Below are 24,303 nucleotides of genomic sequence, written 5' to 3' on the forward strand. Positions count from 1 at the left end.
GCTACGCACAGAGGGTTCTAGAGGCCAACTCTAGCTTTCTAGTCTCCAAAGTGGGTATGTTTCTTTGCTACACAAAGAATTCCTAAATCAAGACATGCACACCCCTTTTTTCCGGCTGTGGGATCTGAGCGCCTTGGGCTCTCGAAGCCTCCAGTGCGAAGCTGTCAAACACATGAGGAGGTGAGATGAAGTCAGGCAGCTAAAACTCTCCGACACACACTGATCTCCAGGCGGAAAACTCAGGGCGCTCTCAAAAGGCGGGCAGGCCAAGTCCCTGCCCTGCTGAAAGCTAGGTACCCACTCCCACATCCCCCTGCTGCCAACCCAGCTCCATTGCTGCATGAACAATCTCTGCAGAGACACCAAACCGTGAAAATGCTAGATACTAGGTGTTCAGGCTGAGACGTCTGGGATCTTCTTGGAGTGGGATGGGGACTACCTCCCCTCACCCTCTATACTTCCGGAAGCCCCTGCAACCACACCACCTACTGCCATGTCATGTCATCAATTTAGTTCTATAGATGCTGAAGTTTCTGATGCCACATACCAGCCGCACGACATCCCCAAGTCTCACAATACTGAAATTCCAGTAGGAGCACACCAAATTAGATGGAAACTGGCATACAAGCCAACTATGCTCAATAAACAATAATGCAGAAGACTTAATTAGCAGCAAGCAGCTAGTAAACCCTCAGACAAGGACTTAACAACCCCATGGTGAGATAAAATAATTTTCACACATTTTATTTTACTGAAATGTTTTTGATCATTTGTTAGTTCTTTAGTAGTAACAAGAAATATAAAATAAATTGTGTGCTTGCTAAGGGGGCAAGTTTGAGGGGATGGGATTGGAGAAATGGGGAAAAGAGTGGAGGAAAGGTCACTGGTGGTGGGAGTGGTGTTGGAATACTGAAATCCGGTATTATGAACATGTTTGTATATTATTTAAATCTGTAGCGGGCTGGAGCGAAGCACAGTGGGTAAGGCGTTTGCCTTGCAATCGGCCAATATGGCCGACCCAAGTTGATTCCTCCGCCCCTCTCGGAGAGCCCAGCAACCTACCGAGAGTATCTCGCCCGCTCGGCAGAGCCTGGCAAGCTCCCCGTGACGTATTCAATATGCCAAACACAGTAACAACAAGTCTCACGATGGAGACGTTACTGGGCCCGCTCGAGCAAATCGATGAATAATGGGAGGACCGTGACCGGACCGTGAAATCTGTAGCACTGTCGCACTGTCTTCCCATTGTTCATCGATTTGCTCAAGCGGGCCCAGTAACGTCTCCATTGTGAGACTCGTTATTACTGTGTTTGGCATATTGAATATAATTTTGAATATGTCACGGGTACCTTGCCAGGCTTTGCCGTGCAAAGATACTCTCGGTGGCTTGCCGGGCTCTCCGAGGGGGCGGAGGAATCGAACCTGGCTCGGCCGGGCCTGCGGCTTGCAAGGCAAAACGCTCTACCGCTGTGCTGTCGCTCCAGCCCGTTTAAATCAAGTATTTTATTTTTAAAAATAGGTGAGGGTAATTTTCCATCTGACCTAGCTGGGGGTATAGGGAGCAGAATAAAAGGGGGCAGGAGACACACACTTTGGCCTGGCTTTGGGAATCTCTGGTTGTCTGGTGGGCATGTCAGAGGGAGGCTGGGTTTATTATCAGCCTCTTATCACATATCCCTTAGACTCAGGAAAGCTGGTGGTGTGTCTGGGTGACATCTGAAGATCTGAGAATCTTGCAGTCCTAAGATGTGATTACCAGTGTGAGAGCAGGGAAGGATGATGAGTCAGCCGCACTCAATCATTGAGACCACAAAAAAATGGAGAATTCTTCCTCCCTGGGCCCTTGGTTCTAGTTCAACCTCCAAAAGACTCAATGAAGCCCACCCTCATGGGCAAGAGACTAGAGACTTGAGGGTGTTCTTCTATGGAAACATATCTGTTTCATCCGGGAAAACCCTGGACATCCTGAACAGTGTCTAGTCGTTGCACTCAAGCTGACTCATGAAATGCCCTGTGCAGGGATGATGGGTGAGAGGAACCTGTCCACACTGAGATGTGACCATTGTACAGAGAGACATTCCTGCTCTGCTGTCCAGTACCAGAGACCACATTTTGTTTCTCAAGATCCAACAAAGTGGTTCTTTGGGGTCTTTCTTATTTTGGGAAGGGGCAAGTGCTGAGATGGGCGTTGGACCATAGTTATTCAAACCCCTCCTTTATAGTCCTTTAATTTGCGGGGGAGATCAGGGATACCCAGAAGTGGGATTGCTGATCTATATAATAGTGCCATTTTTTTAAAGGAACATACTGTTTCCCATAGTAGGGATGACAAATTGAATTACGACACTCGTGCTTTGGAAATCAAATCATGCCAAAGGGAGTGAAGTATGTAGGGAAAGTCTTTCGCCACCCCTCTCCCCATTCCTCTTCCTGCTTCAGATGCAGTCACAAGCATCAGAAAATTCTTAGATTTTTCTAGAACTTCCCAAGCATAAGGTAAAGGCCCTCCCGTTGATCGTCGATTTGCTCGAGCGGGCCCAGTAACGTCTCCATTGGAGACTTTGTTGTTACTGTGTCTGGCATATCCAATACTCTCGGTAGCTTGCCGGGCTCTCCGAGAGGGGCGGAGGAATCGAACTCGGGTCGGCCATGTTGGCCGCGTGTAAGGCGAACGCCCTACCCACTGTGCTTCGCTCCAGCCCGCTACAGATTTAAATAATATACAAACATGTTCATAATACCGGATTTCAGTATTCCAACACCACTCCCACCACCAGTGACCTTTCCTCCACTCTTTTCCCCATTTCTCCAATCCCATCCCCTCAAACTTGCCCCCTTAGCAAGCACACAATTTATTTTATATTTCTTGTTACTACTAAAGAACTAACAAATGATCAAAAACATTTCAGTATATAGCACAGCGGGTAGGGCGTTCGCCTTACACGCGGCCAACATGGCCGACCCGAGTTCGATTCCTCCGCCCCTCTCGGAGAGCCCGGCAAGCTACCGAGAGTATTGGATATGCCAGACACAGTAACAACAAAGTCTCCAATGGAGACGTTACTGGGCCCGCTCGAGCAAATCGACGATCAACGGGAGGGCCTTTACCTTTACCTTTACCTTTACCCAAGCATAGGCACATACCTATGGAATGGTCCTTTGTGAATGGGATCTTCCTAAACAATGTTCTGCATTTATTTCCCCCCAACAAAATATTTATTTTTGGGAGGTGGAGATATACACATCAAAGTCATTGTTTTAGGATGTACATGCCAGTGGTTTGGAATATTCCCTATTCCGTGCTCCTCATGACTTCCTACTTCTGGTTTCCATGGCCTTCCAAAGAAACCCATAGCAACTGGCAATCTGTCAATTGTCCCTCTTACTCCCCCAGATTCTGATGGCCACCAGTCTACTTTTGGTTCCTGTAGATTTCCCAGTGTTGGGGACATTTTGTAGAAATGCATCCATCAGGTCTGTGGCTCTGCTATCTGGCTATTTCCCCTCAGCCTGTGTGCAAGGTCCTTCTTTGCTATGATATGCATTGGTGTCATTTCCTTTTTGTAGCTGAATGATGTTGCACTGGACATTTTGCTTGCCCATATGTGGGCTGAGGGATAACCTATCAACCCTATTTGTTGATGGACACTCGATTATTTCTTTGACCACTCTGAATACTCACATACAAGTTTTCATATGGGTGTGTTTTTATGTCGCAAGGGTCTATTTGTAAGAGCAGAATTGCTGAGTCACAAAAACTATAACTTTTTTAGGAACTGTCAAGCTGTTTCCACAGCTGTTGCCTCATTTATATTCCTACCTAAATGTTTCAATTTTTCCACATTTTCATCAGCACTCATTCCTTTTCATTTTAAGAGATGAGAGAAAACGTATGAGGGTACCAAGTTTGAAACTCCCTGTGATTTTGATTTGCATGTCCCTGGCGACTAGGAATGCTGAGTAACTTTTCCTATGCTTATTATATTTATGTTTCTCTGGAGAAATGCCCATTTAAATCCATGTGTTTTAAAATTGGGTTGCTTTTTTTCAGTTGTGTTTTAAAAAAATGATCACAGATCTTGCATATATATATATATATATATATATATATATATATATAATGTATAATTTGCCATTTTCCTCCCATTCTGTGCATAGTCTTTTCATTTTCATGCTGGTGTTTTTTGACCTGAAAGTCTTTAATTTTGATGAAGATCAATCTTATTCTTCCATTTCTTGTGCTTTTGATTTCATGCCTGAGAAACCAGTCTTTTATCCAAGGTCACACAGATATGCACTGTTTCGTCTGTACTTTTAGCTCTTACACTTGTCTTTGATCCATTTTGAATTGCTTTTTGTTCCTGGTTGTGTGTTTTCAGAAGGGTCCAGCGGCATTCTATCTCTACCGCCCGCATTCGGTAGTCTCGAGCCATTTCCCCCACCTCAGGGAGGTTGATGGCGATGGGCAGGCAAAGCAATGAACGAGAGCCAGGCTGGTCAATATCAATTGTAGTTTATTCCAATCTTGAGCCTCTGCCCGAGCCTCAGCCTGAGCCTCAGTCTCTGCTCTCTCCAGCCCCAAGCCCCCTTCGAGCTTACAGTCTTAGTTTATATAGCAATCACGTAGGATGGTGACACAAAGGTGGGTTGAACATTAACAAATCAGCAAAGAGAGGTAAAACCACTCCTTGAGGAGATTAACTCAAGGATTAAATCTAAAGAGATTTATTCCAGATTACTAGGAGATCTGCTCAAGGGTGGGATCCCAACAAGGGTGTGTTCTTTCCTCAGCTAGTAATCTACTTAAATAGTTGTAGTAAGTCTACTTCTAATATTTCTAGCAATGTCATTCTGTATGAGCACAGTAAGAGATAAACTTACAGTTTGGTTCTTCCTGAGGAAATCTCACTATATATTCCGCTATATATATATGTATATGTATGTGTATATATATATACATATATATATATATATATGTAAAGTAAAAGTAAAGGCCCTCCCGTTGATCATCGATTTGCTCGAGCGGGCCCAGTAACGTCTCCATTGGAGACTTTGTTGTTACTGTGTTTGGCATATCGAATACTCTCGGTAGCTTGCCGGGCTCTCCGAGAGGGGCGGAGGAATCAAACTCGGGTCGGCCATGTTGGCTGCGTGCAAGGCAGACGCCCTACCCGCTGTGCTATCGCTCCAGCTCTATATATATAAGGTAAAGGTAAAGGTAAAGGCCCTCCCGTTGATCGTCGATTTGCTCGAGCGGGCCCAGTAACGTCTCCATTGGAGACTTTGTTGTTACTGTGTCTGGCATATCGAATACTCTCGGTAGCTTGCCGGGCTCTCTGAGAGGGGCGGAGGAATCGAACTCGGGTCGGCCATGTTGGCCGCATGTAAGGCGAACGCCCTACCATATAAATATATATATATATGTGGAGAGAGAGAGAGAGAGAGAGAGAGAGAGAGAGAGAGAGAGAGAGAGAGAGAGAGAGAGTGTCTCCTGCCCCCATGCCTGGCTGTCCTCACCAGGGCCCCTTGGAGGGGGGAGGGTTGAGTTTCTCTCCCCCTCCCCCCGCCCCAAGCAGAGCTCCAGCAGCTGAGGACCTCCGGAGCCAGCCACGGCCATGCTGGGAGCACTGTCCACACGTCCGGATGGGCCTCATACATGAAAGAACTGGCAGAGGAACCCAGGCATGCGGGTCCCGGGGCTGAGGTCTCCAAGCCTATTTGAATTGGGACTAGGCCATCTTCCAGTAGGTAGGCGTCACATCCACCAGCTGCCGCCAGCGCCAGGTTGGTTCCATCAACAGCCAAGATGCAGAGACTATAAAATCCAGCTCCCGGAAATATCCTGCCCGCACGGCAGAGTCTGGCAAACTTCCCGTGTCGTACTCAATATGCCAAATACCAGTAACAATGATGAGTCTCATTCTCCTAATTCTGGAAGAGCATTGAAATGGCTCTTTTAAAATCTCAGGGCTAGAAGAAGGAGACATTACTAGTGCCTGCTCGAGGAAATCGACGAACAACAGGGTGATCGTGATATATAGATAGATAGATAGATAGATAGATAGATTACAGTCCTCAGGCCAGGTTAGTCTTCCTAGCCCAGCAGGGTCCTAGTCTCGTTGTTACTTACTTTTGGATCATGACTGCATTTGTCCATGATCATGCCCTCAACTTATAGTTGAGTATTATAGCACTTTGGCCTGGCCCATTTCGATGCCAGGGACCTGGGTGACCAGGTCCCGGAGACTCGCATCTTCCTGGAGTACCTGTAAACTGTATAAAATCTCTAAGCTGACCTAACTCGGCTTTTAAGAGGTACAAGGGGAAAGAAGGTTCTAGGGGGATTGCAGAATGGAGAGGAAAGTTGTAATGAAGGAGAAGCATCAGTAGCTGAAGGAGAGACCAAGCCCAGAGAGTAAGGGCGCGCACGGAAAGGGTGGGCATCGTATGACTAGCAATTCGGGTGGGCATCATCAGACTAGCGACTCGGGACGCTCACAAACGTCAGTTCCGTGGAAATTTGAAGGGTCATGACGGAGATGGACAACAGGATGGGTGGTCATCTCCTAAAAGACGGACAAAGGGAGGCGTGAGCTTGGGGCTGAGATCTGGGTCACCGCGTCAGGAAAAGTGGACAGACTCAGGTCTGAGGGGAGGAAGCACGAGGGCACGCTAGGCTGAGGAGAAATTAAAAAAAAAAACCCTCTCAGTTCGCACAACAGTGGAGCCACGCGCGACGCCACGTGAGATTTTTTGCAGGAAAAACCAACTGAAGATGAGGGCAGCGGGTCGGGCCAGCATCCTGCAGGGGCCAGCAGGGCCGTTCGGGGACACCCCGGGGAAGGTCCAGCTAAGTGGACAGGAACGAAAAAGGGTCCCTTCTTCTTCATTATTATCTTAGCTTTGGCCTCCCCGCCTGCAATGTTCAGGGATCTCTCCCGGGGGGCGGGGTGCTCAGGGAACGCCGGCGATCGAACCCCGGGCAGCCGCGTGCCGGGCCAAGGCGCTCCCCGCTGCGCTTTTCCGTCTGGGTTACGGCACTAATGGAGCCTCGGACCCGGTCTCGGGCGCCCTCTGACAGGAAAGCGCTCGGTAGGCGCAGAGCGACGACGGTTCCCGAGCGCCCGCGAGCCTCGGCGCTCCGCCTCGGCGAGAGCCAACGGAAGCTCGCGAGAGGGGGCGGGGCCGGGCGCGTGACGTCGCCCGCTCCCAGCAGGCCCCGCGCGCCGGCCCTCCTCGGCCCCGCCCCCTCGAGGCTCCTGCGCACGCGCAGCTCCGGGCAGAAATCCGGGCCGGGCTCCGGGGCCGCCGATCCCCGCCGGGCTTTGGCGCCGACCCGCCGCGGTGGGCGGGGCGGGGCGGGCGGGCGCGTGGGGGGGGGGGGGGCGGCGGCCTCGGGGCGTCACGCACGCCGGGGGCCGGGCCGGGCCGGGGCGGGGCGGGCCGGGCCGGACGGGGCTTCCTCCGAGGCGGCCGCTGCTGCCGCGATGGGCCCTGAGATGGAGCAGCCGGCGCTGCTGGTGGCGCCCGTCGGCCCGCGCGGGGCCCTTCAGACCGGCGGCGGCGGCGGGGGGCCCGGCCGGTTCTGTCGCGGCGCCGCCGCCCCGGGCAGCCCGCCGAGCCCCGCGCGCCGCCGCCTGCTGCTGCTGCGGGGCCGGGAAGATGGCGCGGAGGCCGGGGCGGCGGCGGCGGCGGCGGGTGCGGGCCCGAGCGGCGCCGCGCCGAGCTCGCCGGGCCCCGACGACGGCGACGCCTTCGTGGTGCTGCTGGAGGTGGCGCGCGGCGGCGCGGCCGACGGGCCCGAGCGGCGGGAGGCCGAGGCCGAGGCCGAGCCGGGCGCCGGCCGCCCCCCTCCGCCGGGCCCCGCCGCCGCCGCCGCCCCCGGTGTGGGCGCGGGCCTGGCGGGCACCGTCACCCTCAACAGCCACGACCTGCTGGTGCGCTTCGATCACGGCGTGTTCACGCTGGCGGCCGCCGCGCCGCCCCCGCCGCCGCCGCCGCCCCCGCCGCCGCCGCCGCCGACCCCCGGCTCGCAGCCCCCGGGGCCCCCTGCGCCGCCGCCCGCCGACGAGGCCGCGAGCCCCGCCGACGGCCGCCGCGCCGCGCCCGCCTACCGCTGCCCCGAGCCGCAGTGCGCGCTCGCCTTCGCCAAGAAGCACCAGCTGAAGGTGCACCAGCTGACGCACGGCGCCAGCCAGGGCCGCCGGCCCTTCAAGTGCCCGCTGGACGGCTGCGGCTGGGCCTTCACCACCTCCTACAAGCTCAAGCGGCACCTGCAGTCGCACGACAAGCTGCGGCCCTTCGGCTGCCCCGTGGGCGGCTGCGGCAAGAAGTTCACCACCGTGTACAACCTCAAGGCGCACATGAAGGGCCACGAGCAGGAGAGCCTGTTCAAGTGCGAGGTGTGCGCCGAGCGCTTCCCCACGCACGCCAAGCTCAGCTCGCACCAGCGCAGCCACTTCGAGCCCGAGCGGCCCTACAAGTGCGACTTCCCCGGTAAGGCGCGCGCGCGTGCGCGGGGGTGCGTTTTTGCTGCTTTGCGGGAGTGTGTGTGTGTGTTGCTGCTTTGCGGGAGTGTGTATGTGTGTTGCTGCTTTGCGGGGTATGTGTGTTGCTGCTTTGCGGGGGTGTGTGTGTTTGTGTGTGCCTTGCTGCTTTACAGGGGTGTGTGTGTGTGTGTGTGTGTGTTGCTGCTTTGTGGGGTGTGTGTGTGTCTGTGTGTGCGCCTTGCTGCTTTGCGGGAGTGTGTATGTGTGTGTATGTGTTGCTGCTTTGCGGGGTGTGTATGTGTGTGTGTTGCTGCTTTGCGGAGTGTGTGTGTTTGTGTCCTTTGCTGCTTTGCGGGGTATGTGTGTGTGTGTGTGTTGCTGCTTTGCGGGGTGTGTATGTGTGTTGCTGCTTTGCGGGGTATGTGTGTATGTGCGTTGCTGCTTTGCGGGTGTGTGTGTATTTGTCCTTTGCTGCTTTGCGGGGGTGTGTGTGTGTGTGCCTTGCTGCTTTACAGGTGTGTGTGTGTTGCTTTGCGGGGTGTGTATGTGTGTTGCTGCTTTGCGGGGTGTGTGTGTGTGTGTGTGTCTTGCTGCTTTACGGGAGTGTGTGTGTGTGCCTTGCTGCTTTACGGGGTGTGTGTGTGTGTGTGTGTGTGTGTGTGTTGCTGCTTTGTGGGGTGTGTGTGTGTCTGTGTGTGTGCCTTGCTGCTTTGCGGGAGTGTGTATGTGTGTGTGTTGCTGCTTTGCGGGGTGTTATGTGTGTTGCTGCTTTGCGGGGTATGTGTGTATGTGCGTTGCTGCTTTGCGGGTGTGTGTGTGTTTGTCCTTTGCTGCTTTGCGGGTGTGTGTGTGTGTGTGCCTTGCTGCTTTACAGGTGTGTGTGTGTTGCTTTGCGGGGTGTGTATGTGTGTTGCTGCTTTACGGGAGTGTGTGTGTGTGCATGTGTTGCTGCTTTGCGGGGTGTGTGTGTTTGTGTCTTTTGCTGCTTTGTGGGAGTGTGTGTGTGTGTTGCTGCTTTGCGGGGTGTGTCTGTGTTTTGCTGCTTTGCCGGTGTGTGTGTTTGTGTCCTTTGCTGCTTTGCAGGCGTGTGTGTGTGTGTGTGTGTTGTTGCTTTGTGGGTATGTGTGTGTGCCTTGCTGCTTTACGGGTGTATGTGTGTGTTGCTTTGCGGGGTGTGTATGTATGTTGCTGCTTTGTGGTGTGTGTGTGTGTGCCTTGCTGCTTTGCCGGTGTGTGTGTGTCCTTTGCTGCTTTGTGGGAGTGTGTGTGTGTTGCTGCTTTGTGGGGTGTGTATGTGTTTTGCTGCTTTGCCAGTGTGTGTGTGTGCTTTGCTGCTTTTCAGTGTGTGTATGTGTGTGAGTGTGAGTGCTTGTGCGCTTTGCTGTGCTGCCCTGACTCCACTTGACACCCCAGAGGTGTCAGCAGGGAGAGTCCCTCCCACCCCACCTCCCCAGCCCCAGTCCAGCCTCCCCACCCTGGAGGCGCCCGATCTGCCATAGGTGCTTCCAGGGTCCCTGAGGGGCGCCTTTCTTTGCCTCCTGCACCTCGAGACCCTCTGTGGTCGCATCTTCCCCCCGGCCACCTGAGTAGAGCTTGTTGCATTTTGACTTCCTTTGGGCTTCCCAGGTGCCTTTCTGGGTGCATCTGCATCGTGTGCCCTGCCCTGCTGCTGCTTAGGTGGGAGGCTCTGAGCAGTTAAGTTCTGATAGTGAGCCTGGTTCTGCCCCAGCGAAGGAAGGCCGAGAAGTGTAAGAGCCGGCGGGGGTCTTTGTCCAGGGCTCCGGTGCTGCCCAGTTGTGTGCCTGCGTGCCCTTGGGGGTTGGGGCAGCCCCAGTGGAGGCAAACCGAGCTATGCTGGGGATGCTGGCTCGTGTCTTCTGCAACTGTGCACAGTTTGGAGTGTCGGTCTTTTAGGGCAGCGTATGTGGACAGTTTGGAGTGTCCCTTCTGGGGGTGGGGGTGGGGCAGGAACGTGGCTCTAGACTCCTGGGGGGAAACCTTTTTCAGTGCTGGGCACCGGAGCCCAGCAAGTTATAGTTCCTTGCCAGGTGGTTCTTGCAAGGGATGATGTGCTCTGAAGGGGTTCGAGTCAGATGGTCAGCGAGGGGCTGGGCAGAAACAGATGAGAACCAAGGGCCAGGGTCAGTGTCCTGCCAGTGGGCTGCTTCAGGTAGGGAAGGCTGTTGGGAGAATCAAGGACTGGTCAGGACTGGTTTGTGGGTGGACCGGTGGGGCTTGCTAGCCAGAGGTTTGGAGAATGTGTGGTTCCCAGAGTCCACGCCCATCTGGGGAGGGGAGCCCTGGGGTGCAGCTCATAGCCTGTGTGCTGGGCTGGTGGGGAAGGGGGTGCCTTTTTGGGTGCATGTTCATCCGCGTTCCCTGCCCTGCTGCTGCTTAGGTGGCAGGTTCTGAGCAGAAATAGGAAGAGAAGTATGAAGTATGAAGTACTCTGGTTAGAAAGTATCTGGGCAAGTTGTTTCTGTCCAAGAAGAGAATCAGCTTGCCCAGATACTTTCTAACCAGAGTTAAAGAGTGTTTCTTGTGGATAAGAGCTCTGAGAGCTGTGGATGAGGGTCCTCAGGATTGCTCAGATAGGTTTGACTGGAGAGACTGAAGACCCCAGATAACCCAGAAGGCCCTATGGGATCTCCTTGGACAGAGCAGGGAGCCCTGCCCAGGGTGGGCACAGGAGAGAAAGAAGCTGAAGGAAGGCTGTTGGGAGTTTATATCTGAGTGTGTGGGTGCGAAGGTCTCAGGTCTGGTGTTGTTCCCCAGCCTCTAAAGCCCAGTCGCCTGTGCAGAAGCTGCTTCATTTAGTGCTGGAGGCCCGGGACACTATGCACTGGTGTCCTCTGTCTTCCGCTTGTTCCCCTGTGTCTGTGGGTTCCTTCCAGCTCGTCAGTTTTCTCCCTCATCCCATCCCGGGCTCGTTCGCCTGCCACAGCTGTCCTGGTCTGAGTGCATGTGTGATGTGATGCATGCGGTGTTGGAATGGGGCTGGCCAGAGTTGCTCTGGGCTGCCGCGTGAGACTCGCGCCCTCTGAGACTGACTGGAAGCAGCAGGTTGGAAAACAAATGGTTGTTTCTTCCCTGAAAATGTTTGGGTTCTTTTTTAGAGGTTTGGTGATTTGTATGTGAGACAGATCAGCACTGTGTGTTAGGAACATCCCTCTCTTTTATATCCATGTGCCGAGGGTCAGAGCAGTTCTATGTAAAGTCTCTCTTTCCAAGGACCTGCCCTGCTGTGAAGTAGTGACTTCTGCTGGGTGTAATTTCTCCCCCTGGCCTGCTTGGGTGAAACCGGCAGCTCTGATGTTTGGTTTCCTGCAAGACACACCCAGAGCTGCAGAATCCGACCAGGCTGCAGACGTGGCAGGTCTGCACCTGGGCTCATTGTCACATGACCCCTGGTGGCTCCCGTGTGCCCGCTGACTGTCTGCAGCCTCCCCTCCTGGCCTTGCCAAGCCACCACCAGGAGGTCCTTGCGCAGTTGCGCTCCCCTTGCCTGCATTGGAGCCCACAGTGTCCTGGGGTGGGGACTAGGTGAGCCTGTCACGCCCACGAGCAAGATGCGCGTTTTCTTTATCAGGTTGCGAGAAGACCTTCATCACAGTGAGTGCACTGTTCTCCCACAACCGCGCTCACTTCAGGGAACAAGAACTCTTCTCGTGCTCCTTCCCTGGCTGCAGCAAACAGTATGACAAAGCCTGTCGCCTGAAAATTCACCTGAGGAGCCACACAGGTAACGCCTCCAGAACTGGAGTGGAGATGGGGGGATGGGAGGGATACTGGGATTGGTGATGGTGGAGAATGGGCACTGGTGGAGGGATGGGTACTCGATCATTGTATAACTGAAATCCAAGCACAAAAATTTGTAAGTAGACAACTGTACCTCATGTTGTTTCACTAATACAAATTAAAAAAAAAAAGAACTGGGGTGGAGTGGGGCTTGGGGGTTCAAGTGGTTTGTTTCACAATCCATTTATGATTTGCTGCCCATAAATCTAGTTGATGAGACCATGGTCGTGAGTGGGAAAGTCGAGCCCTGCTCTTGGAGAGGCAGCAGCTGGTGGACCTGAGTAGCTGTTGGGTTCATAACTGTGGTGTCACTGTCTTCTTTTCTAAGGTGAAAGACCTTTTATCTGTGACTCTGACAGCTGTGGCTGGACCTTCACTAGCATGTCTAAACTCCTGCGGCACAAAAGGTGAATCTTTATGTTTGGTGTGTATTCTCAAGTTTGTTAGCAGATACTGAAGGAGGAAATATTTTTTAGAATGTTTGAAGTGATGAAAGGAGCTCAATGGAAACAAGCTGGAAAATTTCGGAAACTGTAAGCAGAATCGTTCAGTGCTATCACCTGTCGACTTGGTGGGCATGCATACAACTTCTACAGGCATGATCTCTGTGCTTGTGTGCACGTGACACTGAAAAGAGCTTACTGCTGAAGAATATGCCTTCAGTTAAGAGGATTTCTGCCCTAAGCTTTTTGTGGACAACCATGGGCAGAGCCCAGGTGCACTTGTCTGTCTGTGACCCTCTTCTCATTAAGGGTCATTATGATTCTGGTGTCCTCACTCTTCCTCGTTGCACTGGGACGATTCTGGGTACATGCTTCTTCGTATTGCCCTCTGTAGAGTGCAAACTTAACTTATCAGAATTTCCAGATCATGGGAGCAGCCGCACCAATATATTTGGGCTTTGGCTGTTCTGGGTGGAGCAGCACTAATTGTTGGTGACTCCTGTAGACATCCTAATTTAGGGTGCATGCAGGTCTGCCCATGTGGACTAGTGATACAGTTCAGGTGTTTGAGAGGTACCAATCTTTTTTTTTAACTTTTGGGGTCACACCCAGCGATGCACAGGGGTTATTCCTGGCTCTGCACTCAGGAATTACTCCTGGCGGTGCTTGGGGGAACCATATGGGATGCTGGGGATCAAACCCAGGTCAGCCGCGCGCAAGGCATAAACGCCCTACCCGCTGTGCTATCGCTCTGGCCCCGACCAATCATTTTCTTAAATGCAGAGTTTGTCTGATGTAATTTATAGAATTTTAAGCCACAAATGAGATTTGGTGCCTCTGAGCTGTCAAGAGTAACCCCTGTGTTTCGTTCCGGCAGGAAACACGATGACGACCGGAGGTTCACCTGCCCTGTGGAAGGCTGTGGGAAGTCATTCACCAGGGCAGAGCACCTGAAGGGCCACAGCATAACCCACCTGGGCACGAAGCCGTTTGAGTGTCCTGTGGAAGGTAGATTTGAACCTAGTGCTTTGAGCTGTGAACTAGTACCTGTCCGCACCGTTGCTGTCAGTTTCAGGTTGTTTAAAGGCGAGTGTTTGTGGCTAAGAGTTGCAGTGTTAGACTGACTCAGCCTGTTTTCGGTGTGTTAGAAAGAGGAGACCCATGTCCCTGCCTTGCCCACGGTGCACCTGCAGGCGTGGCCACTCTCAGTGACCTGCCTGGCTTACTTGGGAATGGACATGTAGACAGCCATGTTGGCAGCTGGCATGTCGGAACTGGCTGTGAGGCATCTGCCTGGGACTCTTGGAGAGCAGGAAAGTGAGGCTGCTTTTCAGAAAGGATGATTTCTCCCAGACACTCACCAGAGTCCACAATGCAGCTGGTCTCTGCTGGGCCCACCCAGTGCTGCGGATGCTCTGGTTTAGGAAGCCAAGAGACCTGTTGGTGGCCTCAAGCCAGCTTTTCAGGGCCTCAGTTTCTTACCCAGAAAAGGGGTCCATCGCCATCCATGGGGGGGGGCAGGGCTGGAGCTCAGTAGGAGAGCATCGGCTTTGCACCCCTCGCCCCGCAAAAGTAATAAACACTCATTGAAGCTGGGGTCAGTCCTGGAACATGATGACCATAGGACAGGTACTATGATGATTGGCATTGTTCTGTCAAGCTCAGGTAGGGAATACACATGAGTGACCCGCAGGTGCTGGGAAACAGTGACTAGCCAGGCAAAGAGGGTCTTGGCTGATGGAGTAGAAAGGCCAGTGTGGGAGCAACCACCCCCTCACCCCCACCCTGGGTGCCTGCATCAGGATGAATGCTGGGAGCAAGGGAGTCTGAGGACCTGCTTGAGTCTCAGCCCAATTTGGTCTCCTGGGGAGAGGGGAAGGGACCAGGGCTGGGGTTTGACAGATGACATAAGAGTTGGCGTTGCTTGGGGGCTGGGGGCTAGGGAGTGGCCTGAGTTGGGGGACAGTGTCTCACTTGGTCTGGGGACCGTGGTGGGATGATTGGAGGAAGGACAAGGAGTTGGTTTGGACAGGCTGCATTTTACCCGTGGGTTTTCCAAGCTCAGGTGCTCAGGAGGGAAGGCAGGCCGCGTGCTGCTGGGGCTTGGTGAGCGGAGCGGTCGTGGCTCTCGTCATTAGTGTCCTGAAATGGGCGCTGACCTCCAGAAGCCGTCAGAGAGTTGATCTTAGTGCTAGGGAGAGGTGGGCCTCTGGGAGCAGATCATCTGGAAAGTGCTGATGAGACTCTGGATTCTTCTGAGTGTGCCCAAGTTCAGTGTCACCCTCCACTGTTGGTTGCATTATTATCTGGCCAAAAAAAAAAAAAAAGACTAGAGCAGGGGCCAGAGAGCTATTCCAGCTGGGAGGGCACTTGCCTTGCCCAGATTCAATCCTGGGCATCCCATATGGTCCTCAGAGCACCATCAGGAGTGATTCCTGAGTGCAGAGCTGGGGCATGGCCCCAAATCAAAACAAAAAAAGGAAAGTGACTAGAGCAAAATCTTAGGTGGGGACTGCCAAATTCTGCTTATAGGCTAGAAGAGGATTCCGGGTGGGGCTGGAGGCAGAGGGGTAAGGGGGGGTGCTGGGAGGCAGGCAGGCAGGGCCCTCTGAGAGCTGGGGCTGCACCACCCTGTGCCAGCCCAGACTGCTGGGATGCCCTGCTGGGGGGGTGGGGAGGTGAGGGGGTGCTGGTCGAGCATGCTCTGCTCCGGGGAGTGGAGCTGAAGACAGGAGCCTGTGGAGGGCTTGGAGGAGCCTTTATCAGATGTGCTGAGACTTGGTCGTTGGCGAGATGGACTCTGGAGTCGATTGTTAACTTTCTGGCTTTGGGAGGTAATTAACATGTTCCATAATATAAAGTTAAATCATCACCCACCCCACCACCTGCCCCCCTTCCTTTGCCAAAGTAACAAGAGAAAGAGCATGTCGGGCCCCTGGGTGGGGGCCCGGGACAGTGCATGCATTAACAGGCGGGCTGCTGTGTCAGCTCTGCGGGTGCTGTTCTGCCCCTTGGGGCGCATGTAGGTTGTTGGCTGAGTCATACTTTATTAAAATGAAATTAATTTTGTTGCCTCTTGAATTAGCAAGTAATTTTGGGGGAGAAAAGGAAACTCCCTGCTGGCGAGAGTGTGGCGGATGGCCCAGTTGTGCCGGAACCTGGTCTGGGAAAACTGGATGAACTCAGCGTTCCCGCTCTGGCTCTGCCTCCAGAAGCTGCACCGAGGACCGTGGCTGGCAAAGGGGGCTCAGGGACCTGGGAGGGAGGAGAGCCCCACTCTTGCTCCCATATCTCTGGCGAGCAAGCTGGGGTTCCCTCTGCGGCATGCCGCAGATGTTCTCTCTTGAGCCTGGCCTGGAAGTGTAGCTGAAGCTTCATGTGAGAGAGAGGCCATCAGAGCCGATGGCCTCTCCCTGGTGTAGCCCCGAGGCAGTGTGCCTTGACCTGACTGCCTGGCGCAGGCTTTCGCCCTGGCCTGGACTCCTGCACTTGTGATGTGCCTTCTATGTGGACACACTCTGTGCAGGGATGCTGATGTGCTATTTCATGGGATCCTGGTGCCCCTGCAAGGCAGGGGTCAGTAGCACTACAGAGAGGAGGTCCAGGAGATCCTGGAGGGCTTAGCCAGGTTGCATGGCTTGTCGGGGCTGTGCTGAAGTGGAGTCAGTCTCACTAGCTTGAGCCCCGCTATTCTTTGTGGCCCTCACGTCTTAGCTCCCCGGCGCCCTGGGCCCTGATGCTCGGCTGCTGGTGGCCCCTGCCTTCTCTCAGGTTCAGATGCTCCTTGCCCTTAGGCCACCTTTTTTTTTTTTATCAGCTCATAGCTCTTTCCCTGCCCCTCCCAGGTCTCAGGGCCGTGTCCTTAGGGAACACAGCCCCAATAGTACAGATGAGAGCCCCCGGGGTAGGTGGATTCGGAGTTGCACAGAGATGACCTGGGGTATCTTCCTGACTGCGCTGGGTCAGTGGGCAGGGCTGGGCATCCCCAGGCCCCACCAGTCCTGTGCAGTTTGAGTCATTTGCTTTGCTCTGTGGCATCTTGCCTCGCTGTGAAATTGGAGGAATAGACTTTGGGGAGCTGTTGAGTTTAAATTTTTTTTTCTTTTTGGGTCACACCCGGCGATGCACAGGGTTACTCCTGGCTCTGCGCTCAGGAATTACCCCTGGCAGTGCTCAGGGGACCATATGGGATGCTGAGAATCGAACCTGGTTTGGCTGTGTACAAGGCAAATGCCCTACCCGCTGTGCTATTGCTCCAGCTCCAGGAGTGTTGAGTTTTTACCTCGAAGTTGTATGGGGTTAAAATATAGGCTATTCTAAGAATCTGGATAAAACCTGAGTGCCCAAGAACAGATGACTGGTTAAAGAAACTTTGGTACATCTACACAGTGGAGTACTATGTAGCTGTTAGAAAAGATGTAAAGTAAAGTAAAGGCCCTCCCGTTGATCGTCGATTTGCTCGAGCGGGCCCAGTAACGTCTCCATTGGAGACTTTGTTGTTACTGTGTCTGGCATATCGAATACTCTCGGTAGCTTGCCGGGCTCTCCGAGAGGGGCGGAGGAATCGAACTCGGGTCAGCCATGTTGGCTGCGTGCAAGGCAGACGCCCTACCTGCTGTGCTATAGAAAAGATGAAGTCACGAAATTTACATACAAGTTGTAATACATGGAAAGTATCATGCTAAGTGAAATGAGTCAGAAAGAGAGGGACAGACATAGAAAGATTGCATTCATCTGCGGAACATAAAGTAACAAAATAGGAGACTAATACCCAAGAATAGCTGAGATAAGTACCAGGAGGTTCACTCCATGGCTTGGAGGCCAGCCGCACATGCTAGGGGGAAAGGCAGCTCAGATAGAGAAGGGAGCACCAAATCAAGACTGTTGGGAGGATCTTCCCAGGATGGGAGAAGCATGCTGAAAGTAGGCTATGAACCAAACATGATTTCCACTCACTGTTTCTTTTGCAAACCACAGGACCCAAAAGGAGAGAGAGAACAAAAGGGAATACCCTGCCACAGAGGCAGGGTGGGATGGGGGGGGGAGGATGGAGTGGGGAGGGATACTGGGACCCGTGCTGGTGGAAAATGGGCACTGGTGGAGGGATAGGTATTGGATCATTGTATAATTGAAATCCAAGCACCAAAATTTGTAAGTCTCCAACTGTATCTCACGGTGTTTCCCTAATAAAAATTAAAAAACAACAACAACAAAATATATATAGGCTATTCTAAAGAATAGCTTCAAAGATAATTAGTATAATTTTTAGTGGTTAGATTCCTGAGTTGTTTCAGCACTGAATTAGTTGGCTAGTATCTTCCCAGCAGCCCTGTGCTGGGGCGGAGGAAATGGTCTTGGTAGTTCGTTCATACTCTCAAGTCTTAAGGGCAGCTGAGAAGGTCTCCTTTGAAGAGTTTGCTTCTGACTTTCGTTCTTTGCCACATGGCTCCAAGTTAGACTCAGGGTACGCCTCCTGGGGGTGCTTTGCTAGAGAGTGGGGAGGGGATAAGAAGATGGCCGCATTGCTCAGGATTGACCCTTGTCCTCTGTTCCAGGGTGCTGTGCCAGGTTCTCCGCCCGCAGCAGTCTGTACATTCACTCCAAGAAGCACGTGCAGGACGTGGGCGCCCCGAAGAGCCGCTGCCCTGTCTCCAGCTGTAACAGACTCTTCACCTCCAAGCACAGCATGAAGGCGCACGTGGTCCGACAGCACAGCCAGCGCCCAGGTCTGCTCACCTCCCAGCCCCCTGGGGCCTTGCAGGGGTGTGGGCAGGCAGGCGGCCTCCTCAGCGCCTAGCTCGAGGTGTCTAGTTTGTAGGTGAAGCACATCTCATCAGTCACTTCTCGCGAGCTCATAGACCAAGCCTGCCAAGGCCTTGGGACCTAGGACCTTTCTTCAGCTCTCTCATGCTTCTTACTCACCTGACTCCAGCCTGCCCTGGAGTTTGAAGTGGTTTCCTCTGGTCTTCTGGATGTTTCTAATCTGGATGTCTCCTAAGTCTCTATCCTGCTTGTGATCTCTGTCCTGAGTTCGGAGTATGTTCCTCCCCCTTCTCATCCTGGAGGCCTCTTCTCTGAGCACTTTCTTCTGTCTCCCATCCTTCCTCCCACTGGTGAGGAGAGCCCTTATGCCCAAACAAGTCTGACTCCAGGACAGGGTGGCACCTGAGGCCTGGAGAGGGACTTGGACATAGCCAGGGATAGCCCCCAAAGAATGGGGGTGCTGGGTACCGGAGGGCCCAGTCACCTGGTTGCATCATGGTCTGAAGCTCAGAATTCTACCTTAAGCTCACATGGGCCCATCTTGGGCAGATTGAGGCTGGGTCGAGGTAGCCAGTGGTGACCTCTCTTTCGGGCCCTCACCCTGTTGTGCTCCCCAGGGCAGGAGGGCTGTTGCTTCTGGTCGGGCATGCCTGCTAAGACCCAGGCAAGTGTAGAGTGGCCTGTGGCACTACTGACCGGGTCCTGCCCACTGCCACCTGCCTCAGCCTCATCAGTCAGCTTGGGTGGGGACTCTGAGCAGTTCTGACGGGTTGTCCTGTGTGGTCAGTCACTGCCATTGAGAGGCCGTGTCCTCCCTGACACTTTGCTTCGAAGGGCTTATGTCCTCCCCCAATAACCCAGCCTCCCTAGCACCCCAAGCCTGCCTTCTTTTCAGGCACGTTTTTGAGTTTGCGTCTTCTGGCTACCGTGTATATAGACACATGCCTACCTCACTTCTTGCACCACCGGATATGCCCGAGGCCCCTGACTTCTGCCCCTTACATGTCCCTTCCGCCCCTTCTCTCCTCCCTCCCCCAATTTCCTTCCTCCTCTCTCTTCTCATTTTTGTAACTTAGGGTTCAGGGTAACTTAGGTCTCTCTCATTTGATGCCTTGCATTCTTTTGTCCTGAAATTCTATTTACCACAGTTAAGTGAGATCAGCCAGTATTTGTCCTCCTCCTCCTGACTCCTCTTAATCTTACATCCTCAAGTTCCATCCACATTGCAGTGGATCGCACGATTTCATCATTCCTTGCAGCTACAGAGTATTCCATTGTGTGTATAGCACACCTTCATTATCCACTCCTCTGTTACTGGACACCTGTTTTTTTTCATATCCAAGCTATTGTGCTAAGTGCTGCAGTGAATAGTGGTGTGTACAGGTTCTTTTAATTGGATGTTTTTTGTCTTGGGGGTATTATCAAGAAATTGGATTGCCTGGTCATATGGCAATGTTCTTTTCCAGGTCATATGGCAAAATTCTGTTCTTTCCTGTGAATGTTTTTATATGAGGCTTACTTCTGGCTCTGTGCTCAGGGATCACTCCTGGTGGACTCAGAGGACCTGTATGGGACGATCTACATAGAACATGGATGGCTATGTCCAAGTCAGTTGCCCTAGCTGCTGGACTATGGTTCTGGCCCTCACACTGTTTTTCATAGGGTTGAACTAGACAGTAGTGGATGAATTCTTCTCACATCATATCCCCACCAACTCAGATTATTTCCAGGTTTTTTGTTTGTTTGTGTATTTTTTGGGGGGGGTGTGTATGTGCCTTTTTCACTGCTGAGATGCTATCTTCTCTCATTGCCATCTTGATTTGGATTTTCTTGGTAGTAAGTGATGATGAGCATTTTTTCTTGTGCCTGTTGGCCATCTGTGTGTTTTCAGAGAAGTATCTTTTCATTTTCCTTCCATATTTTTTTGATAGGGTTTTGGATTTGCTGTGAATCTGTGAGTGCTTTATATATTTGGGTTAAGGAAACTCTTTACCTTATGTTGAGTGCAAATATTTCCTCCAGTTCAGTGGTTGTCCTTTAGTTTTAGCCTGTGTTTCTGGTACCATGTAGAAACTCTTAAGTTTGATGTACTCCCATGTTTATTTTTGTTTTTGTTACCTTTGCCAATAGAATAATATCATCGAGGCCCAGATCTTGGAATGTAGAACAAATTTCTTACACCTGTTTGCATTAGAAGCACAAGAGGTGCTCTGGGTTTCCTCAGCTAGAAAGCATGAGCTTGGCAGTAATTAACAGTTGTCAGGGAAGGAACTGAGAGAAACTTCCCTCTGACCATGCACTGAATGTTCTAGAAGGTTCAGGTAGCTATTGCTTCAGAAAGGATGTTAAAGCCTGTTTTATTCTCGTTGTGTGTGTGTGTGTGTGTTCCCATTTTCTGTTTGCTTGGTGCTTGAAGAATACTAGAATTTGAGATGATAGGCATGTTCTTATATGTAAACTTGGTATTGAATATAGTCATTAAGCTTGCTATTGAATATTGTCATTTTTATAAAGGTAAAGGTAAAGGCCCTCCCGTTGTTCATCGATTTGCTCGAGCGGGCCCAGTAACATCTCCATTGGAGACTTTGTTGTTACTGTGTCTGGCATATCGAATACGTCACGGGGAGCTTATGCGGGCGAGATACTCTTGGTAGCTTGCCGGGCTCTCCGAGAGGGGCGGAGGAATCGAACTCGGGTCGGCCATGTCGGCTGCCTGCAAGGCAAACGCCCTACCGCTGTGCTATCGCTATAAATGTCATGTTATAAATGTCACTTTTATAAATGACAATATTCACTATTTCTTCATTGGGACTCAGATTATTTAAATTACCCAGGTCACAAATAATCAAGTACTAAAGAGTGTGGTGTGCCGCAGTTACAACAGAATGAAGGCTCTGTTGGCATTTTTTATCATCAGCAAGTCCTAGAACTTATGACCCAGGCCCCGCACCTTGTGCTAAAGGAACAAAGATGACTCGGATTCTCAAGATGATCATAGGAGTGGGGAGAAGGCGTGTCAGAGTTTGGAACAAGCATAGCAGAGGGAAGGGGGGGCCCTCAGGAGAAGCCCCATCCAGGGGTTCACTTCAGTGCCTAGGCACTTCGCGTCCCAGTTTCCAGCACCCCCCAGAAGCTTGGTCTGTGATCCCTGTGCTTGGGCCTGGTACCAGGGTTTTCCTTGCTGATTACCTCCAGCGACTCAGATCTCTGCGGGAGTGGCCATCAGTTGTGGGGTGCAGCATAGAGTATGACATGGTCCAAACTGGCAGAAGTTGGCACCACCACTAGCCTTGAGCCAGAGTGGAGCTTGTGTATGACTGAAGTTTGTGTTCTGAATGACCAAGTGCGCTTTGTGTTCTTAGAAGCCAACTGAGGTTTGTGTTCAAGTGACTGAAGTTTGTGGTTTGTGTGATTGAGTAAGGTTTGTGTTCTGAGTGACCCACTGAGGTTTGTGTTCTATGTCTGACTGAGATTCTTCTTCTGTGTGACTGAAGTTTGTGTTCTGTGTGACTGATTGAGGTTTGTGTTCTGTGTCTGACTGAAGTTTGTGTTTTGTGTGATCGAATGAGGTTTATGTTCTGAGTGACTGACTGAGGTTTGTGTTCTGAGTGACCCATGGAGGTTTGTGTTCTGTGTCTGACAGATTTATGTTCTGTGTGACTAAGGTTTGTGTTTTGTGTGACTGACTGAGGTTTGTTTTCTGAGTAACCCACTGAAGTTTGTGTTCTGTGTGACTGACTAAAGTTTGTCTTCTGTGTCTGAATGAGATTTGTGTTCCTGGTGTTGTATAGTCTTCTCAGGGCTGGCATCTGTGGCGTAGCAGGAAGAAGATGGGTCGAAGCCACAAAGACATGGCTTCAAGGCTTGCCTTTTTTCTGTTTACCAGTTGATGTAATTTGAGGAAAAGTTGTTCAGGCTCTGGAGTCATGGTACCTGCCAGAAGGCAGGCCTGTCAGCCTGTGGATTTGAGGGGACACATCAGAGGCCATGCATGTTCCGGTGGCGCCTCCCTTCAGTGCAGGGCCTCCTTCAGCAGATGGGGCCCCGAGGGGTCACCTGTTAGCGTGCGGAAAGGAACCGTCCTGCCCTAAAATGACTGCGTGTTCATTCCTTTCCAGATCTATTCCCTCAGCTCGGAGCTCCAAGTTCTCTTACGTCCAGCAGTGAACTGGGCAGCCCGGGCCAGAACGAGCTCAACAATCTCGACCTGGCGGCGCTCTTCTCTGAGGCGCCCGGCGAGAGCAGCACCAGCACGGGGACCCCGGACGAGGCGCTCCACTCCGGAATGCTGACGATTGACGTGACTTCTGTGAGCTCCTCGCTTGGGGGGGCCCTCCCCGCTCACGGTAGTTCCTTAGGGCCCATGGAACCTCTGGTCTTGGTCGCCCACAGTGACATTCCTCCCAGCCTGGACAGCCCTCTGGTGCTCGGGCCCGCAGCCACCGTTCTTCAGCAGAGCAGCTTTGGTTTGGACGACGTGCAGGCAATGAGCGCAGGGGCCTTAGGCTGTCTGGTCGCTCTGCCAGTGAAGAACTTGAGTCAGGACCCACAGGTCCTGCCGTCCAGCAGCCACGCAGCCGAGAACACCAGCACCCCGGCCCCGGTCAGTGCCGCCCAGGGAAACCCCAACATCCCGGAGCTGCTGGCTCCCATCAAAGTGGACCCGGACTCCGCTGCTGGCCCGGGTGCGGTCCGGCAGCAGGAGCACAGCAGAGGCCTGGCCCGGACTGTGTTCTCCAGCCCTGCAGAGAAGCCCAGTCATCAGAGAGAGCCGGGGCTCAGTGCAGGGGACGGCTGCTTCTATTTGGTATGACGTGCTCTCTCGGTCGCCACCACTAGCCCACTCCTCTACCACTCCACTGGGAGGAAGCTCTGGATCACTCCTTTGTGTGCAGACATTTCTTAACTGGTTTGCTAAAGCAAGGAGCCCTGGACTACAAGTCTGGAGATCTGAATTCCGATCCAGAGTCTGGAACGGACTCGTTTTTCTGACCTTGAGCAAAATCACTTAACCTATCTAAGCCTTAAATTCTCATTTATTTCTAAAATGAGGGGGTTTGGTTAGATGATCTCGAAGGTCCTTTTGAGTTCTGTGATAATGTGTTTCTTTTTCTTTTTGAACATTGGGTTGTTTCATAATGTTGAAATGTTCTGCCTTTGTGCGTTTCACGTAACGACAGGTCTTTGGATTTATTAATGAAAAGGGGAAGAGTTGTGACATCAACCATCTCTGAAGGTTGAATGGGAACTTTAAAACTGTGCAAAAAAAAATTTTTTTTTAAACTAGAATGAATGAGAAAAGAGGAGTAGTTTGTGAGCCTTGGTTTCTGGAGGGTTATAAAAGCACTTCTCCAGTTTGAAGGCTCAAAGTTAATATACTTTAATTCTATTTATGCCAGGAATGCAGTTAATATAATTTAATTTAAAATAATTTAAAGATTTGGGGGGAGTCTTGACTTTGTCAGTTTCGGATGGGAATGATCAAAAAGGTTTTTATCTTTGTGGCACACATTGAATTTGATGGTAAATTTGTTTACAATGCGAAATACTATTTTACTACAATTTTTTTTAAAAAAAGTGGAATTTCGGAATTAGGGCGGGTTGTCGGAATGTTAGATAACCCACTGCCACGAGCCAGCTTGGATTTCTTTCCGTCTGTAGGAGGCACCAGTGACTGTTGCCCGCCTCTGTGCTTGCTTGTCGCTTATTGGTGACTGAGCTTTCCTTCTTTCGCCCCTTGTTTTGGCCACCGTAGCAGTTCCTAAGCCGGCAGATGATGGAACCAGGCAGAGAGATGGCCCCATCTCGGC

At 52.1% G+C, this 24,303-nt stretch overlaps 1 protein-coding gene across 1 annotated transcript in view; it reads left to right on the forward strand.

Annotated features, from left to right (window-relative positions):
- Window positions 1-7,487: 7,487 nt before the first annotated feature.
- Window positions 7,488-24,303, forward strand: part of ZXDC (ZXD family zinc finger C) — a 33,602-nt gene continuing 16,786 nt past the window's right edge. The window contains exons 1-6 of the mRNA XM_056129300.1: window positions 7,488-8,496; window positions 12,079-12,231; window positions 12,616-12,694; window positions 13,608-13,738; window positions 18,286-18,456; window positions 22,612-23,300. Of these exons, the coding sequence (XP_055985275.1) occupies window positions 7,488-8,496; window positions 12,079-12,231; window positions 12,616-12,694; window positions 13,608-13,738; window positions 18,286-18,456; window positions 22,612-23,300 (2,232 nt within the window). The remainder of the gene's footprint in view (window positions 8,497-12,078; window positions 12,232-12,615; window positions 12,695-13,607; window positions 13,739-18,285; window positions 18,457-22,611; window positions 23,301-24,303) is intronic.

The sequence above is a fragment of the Sorex fumeus genome, unplaced genomic scaffold (genome assembly GCF_029834395.1).
Source record: "Sorex fumeus unplaced genomic scaffold, SorFum_2.1 ptg000072l, whole genome shotgun sequence".
Taxonomy (NCBI): Eukaryota; Metazoa; Chordata; class Mammalia; order Eulipotyphla; family Soricidae; genus Sorex; species Sorex fumeus.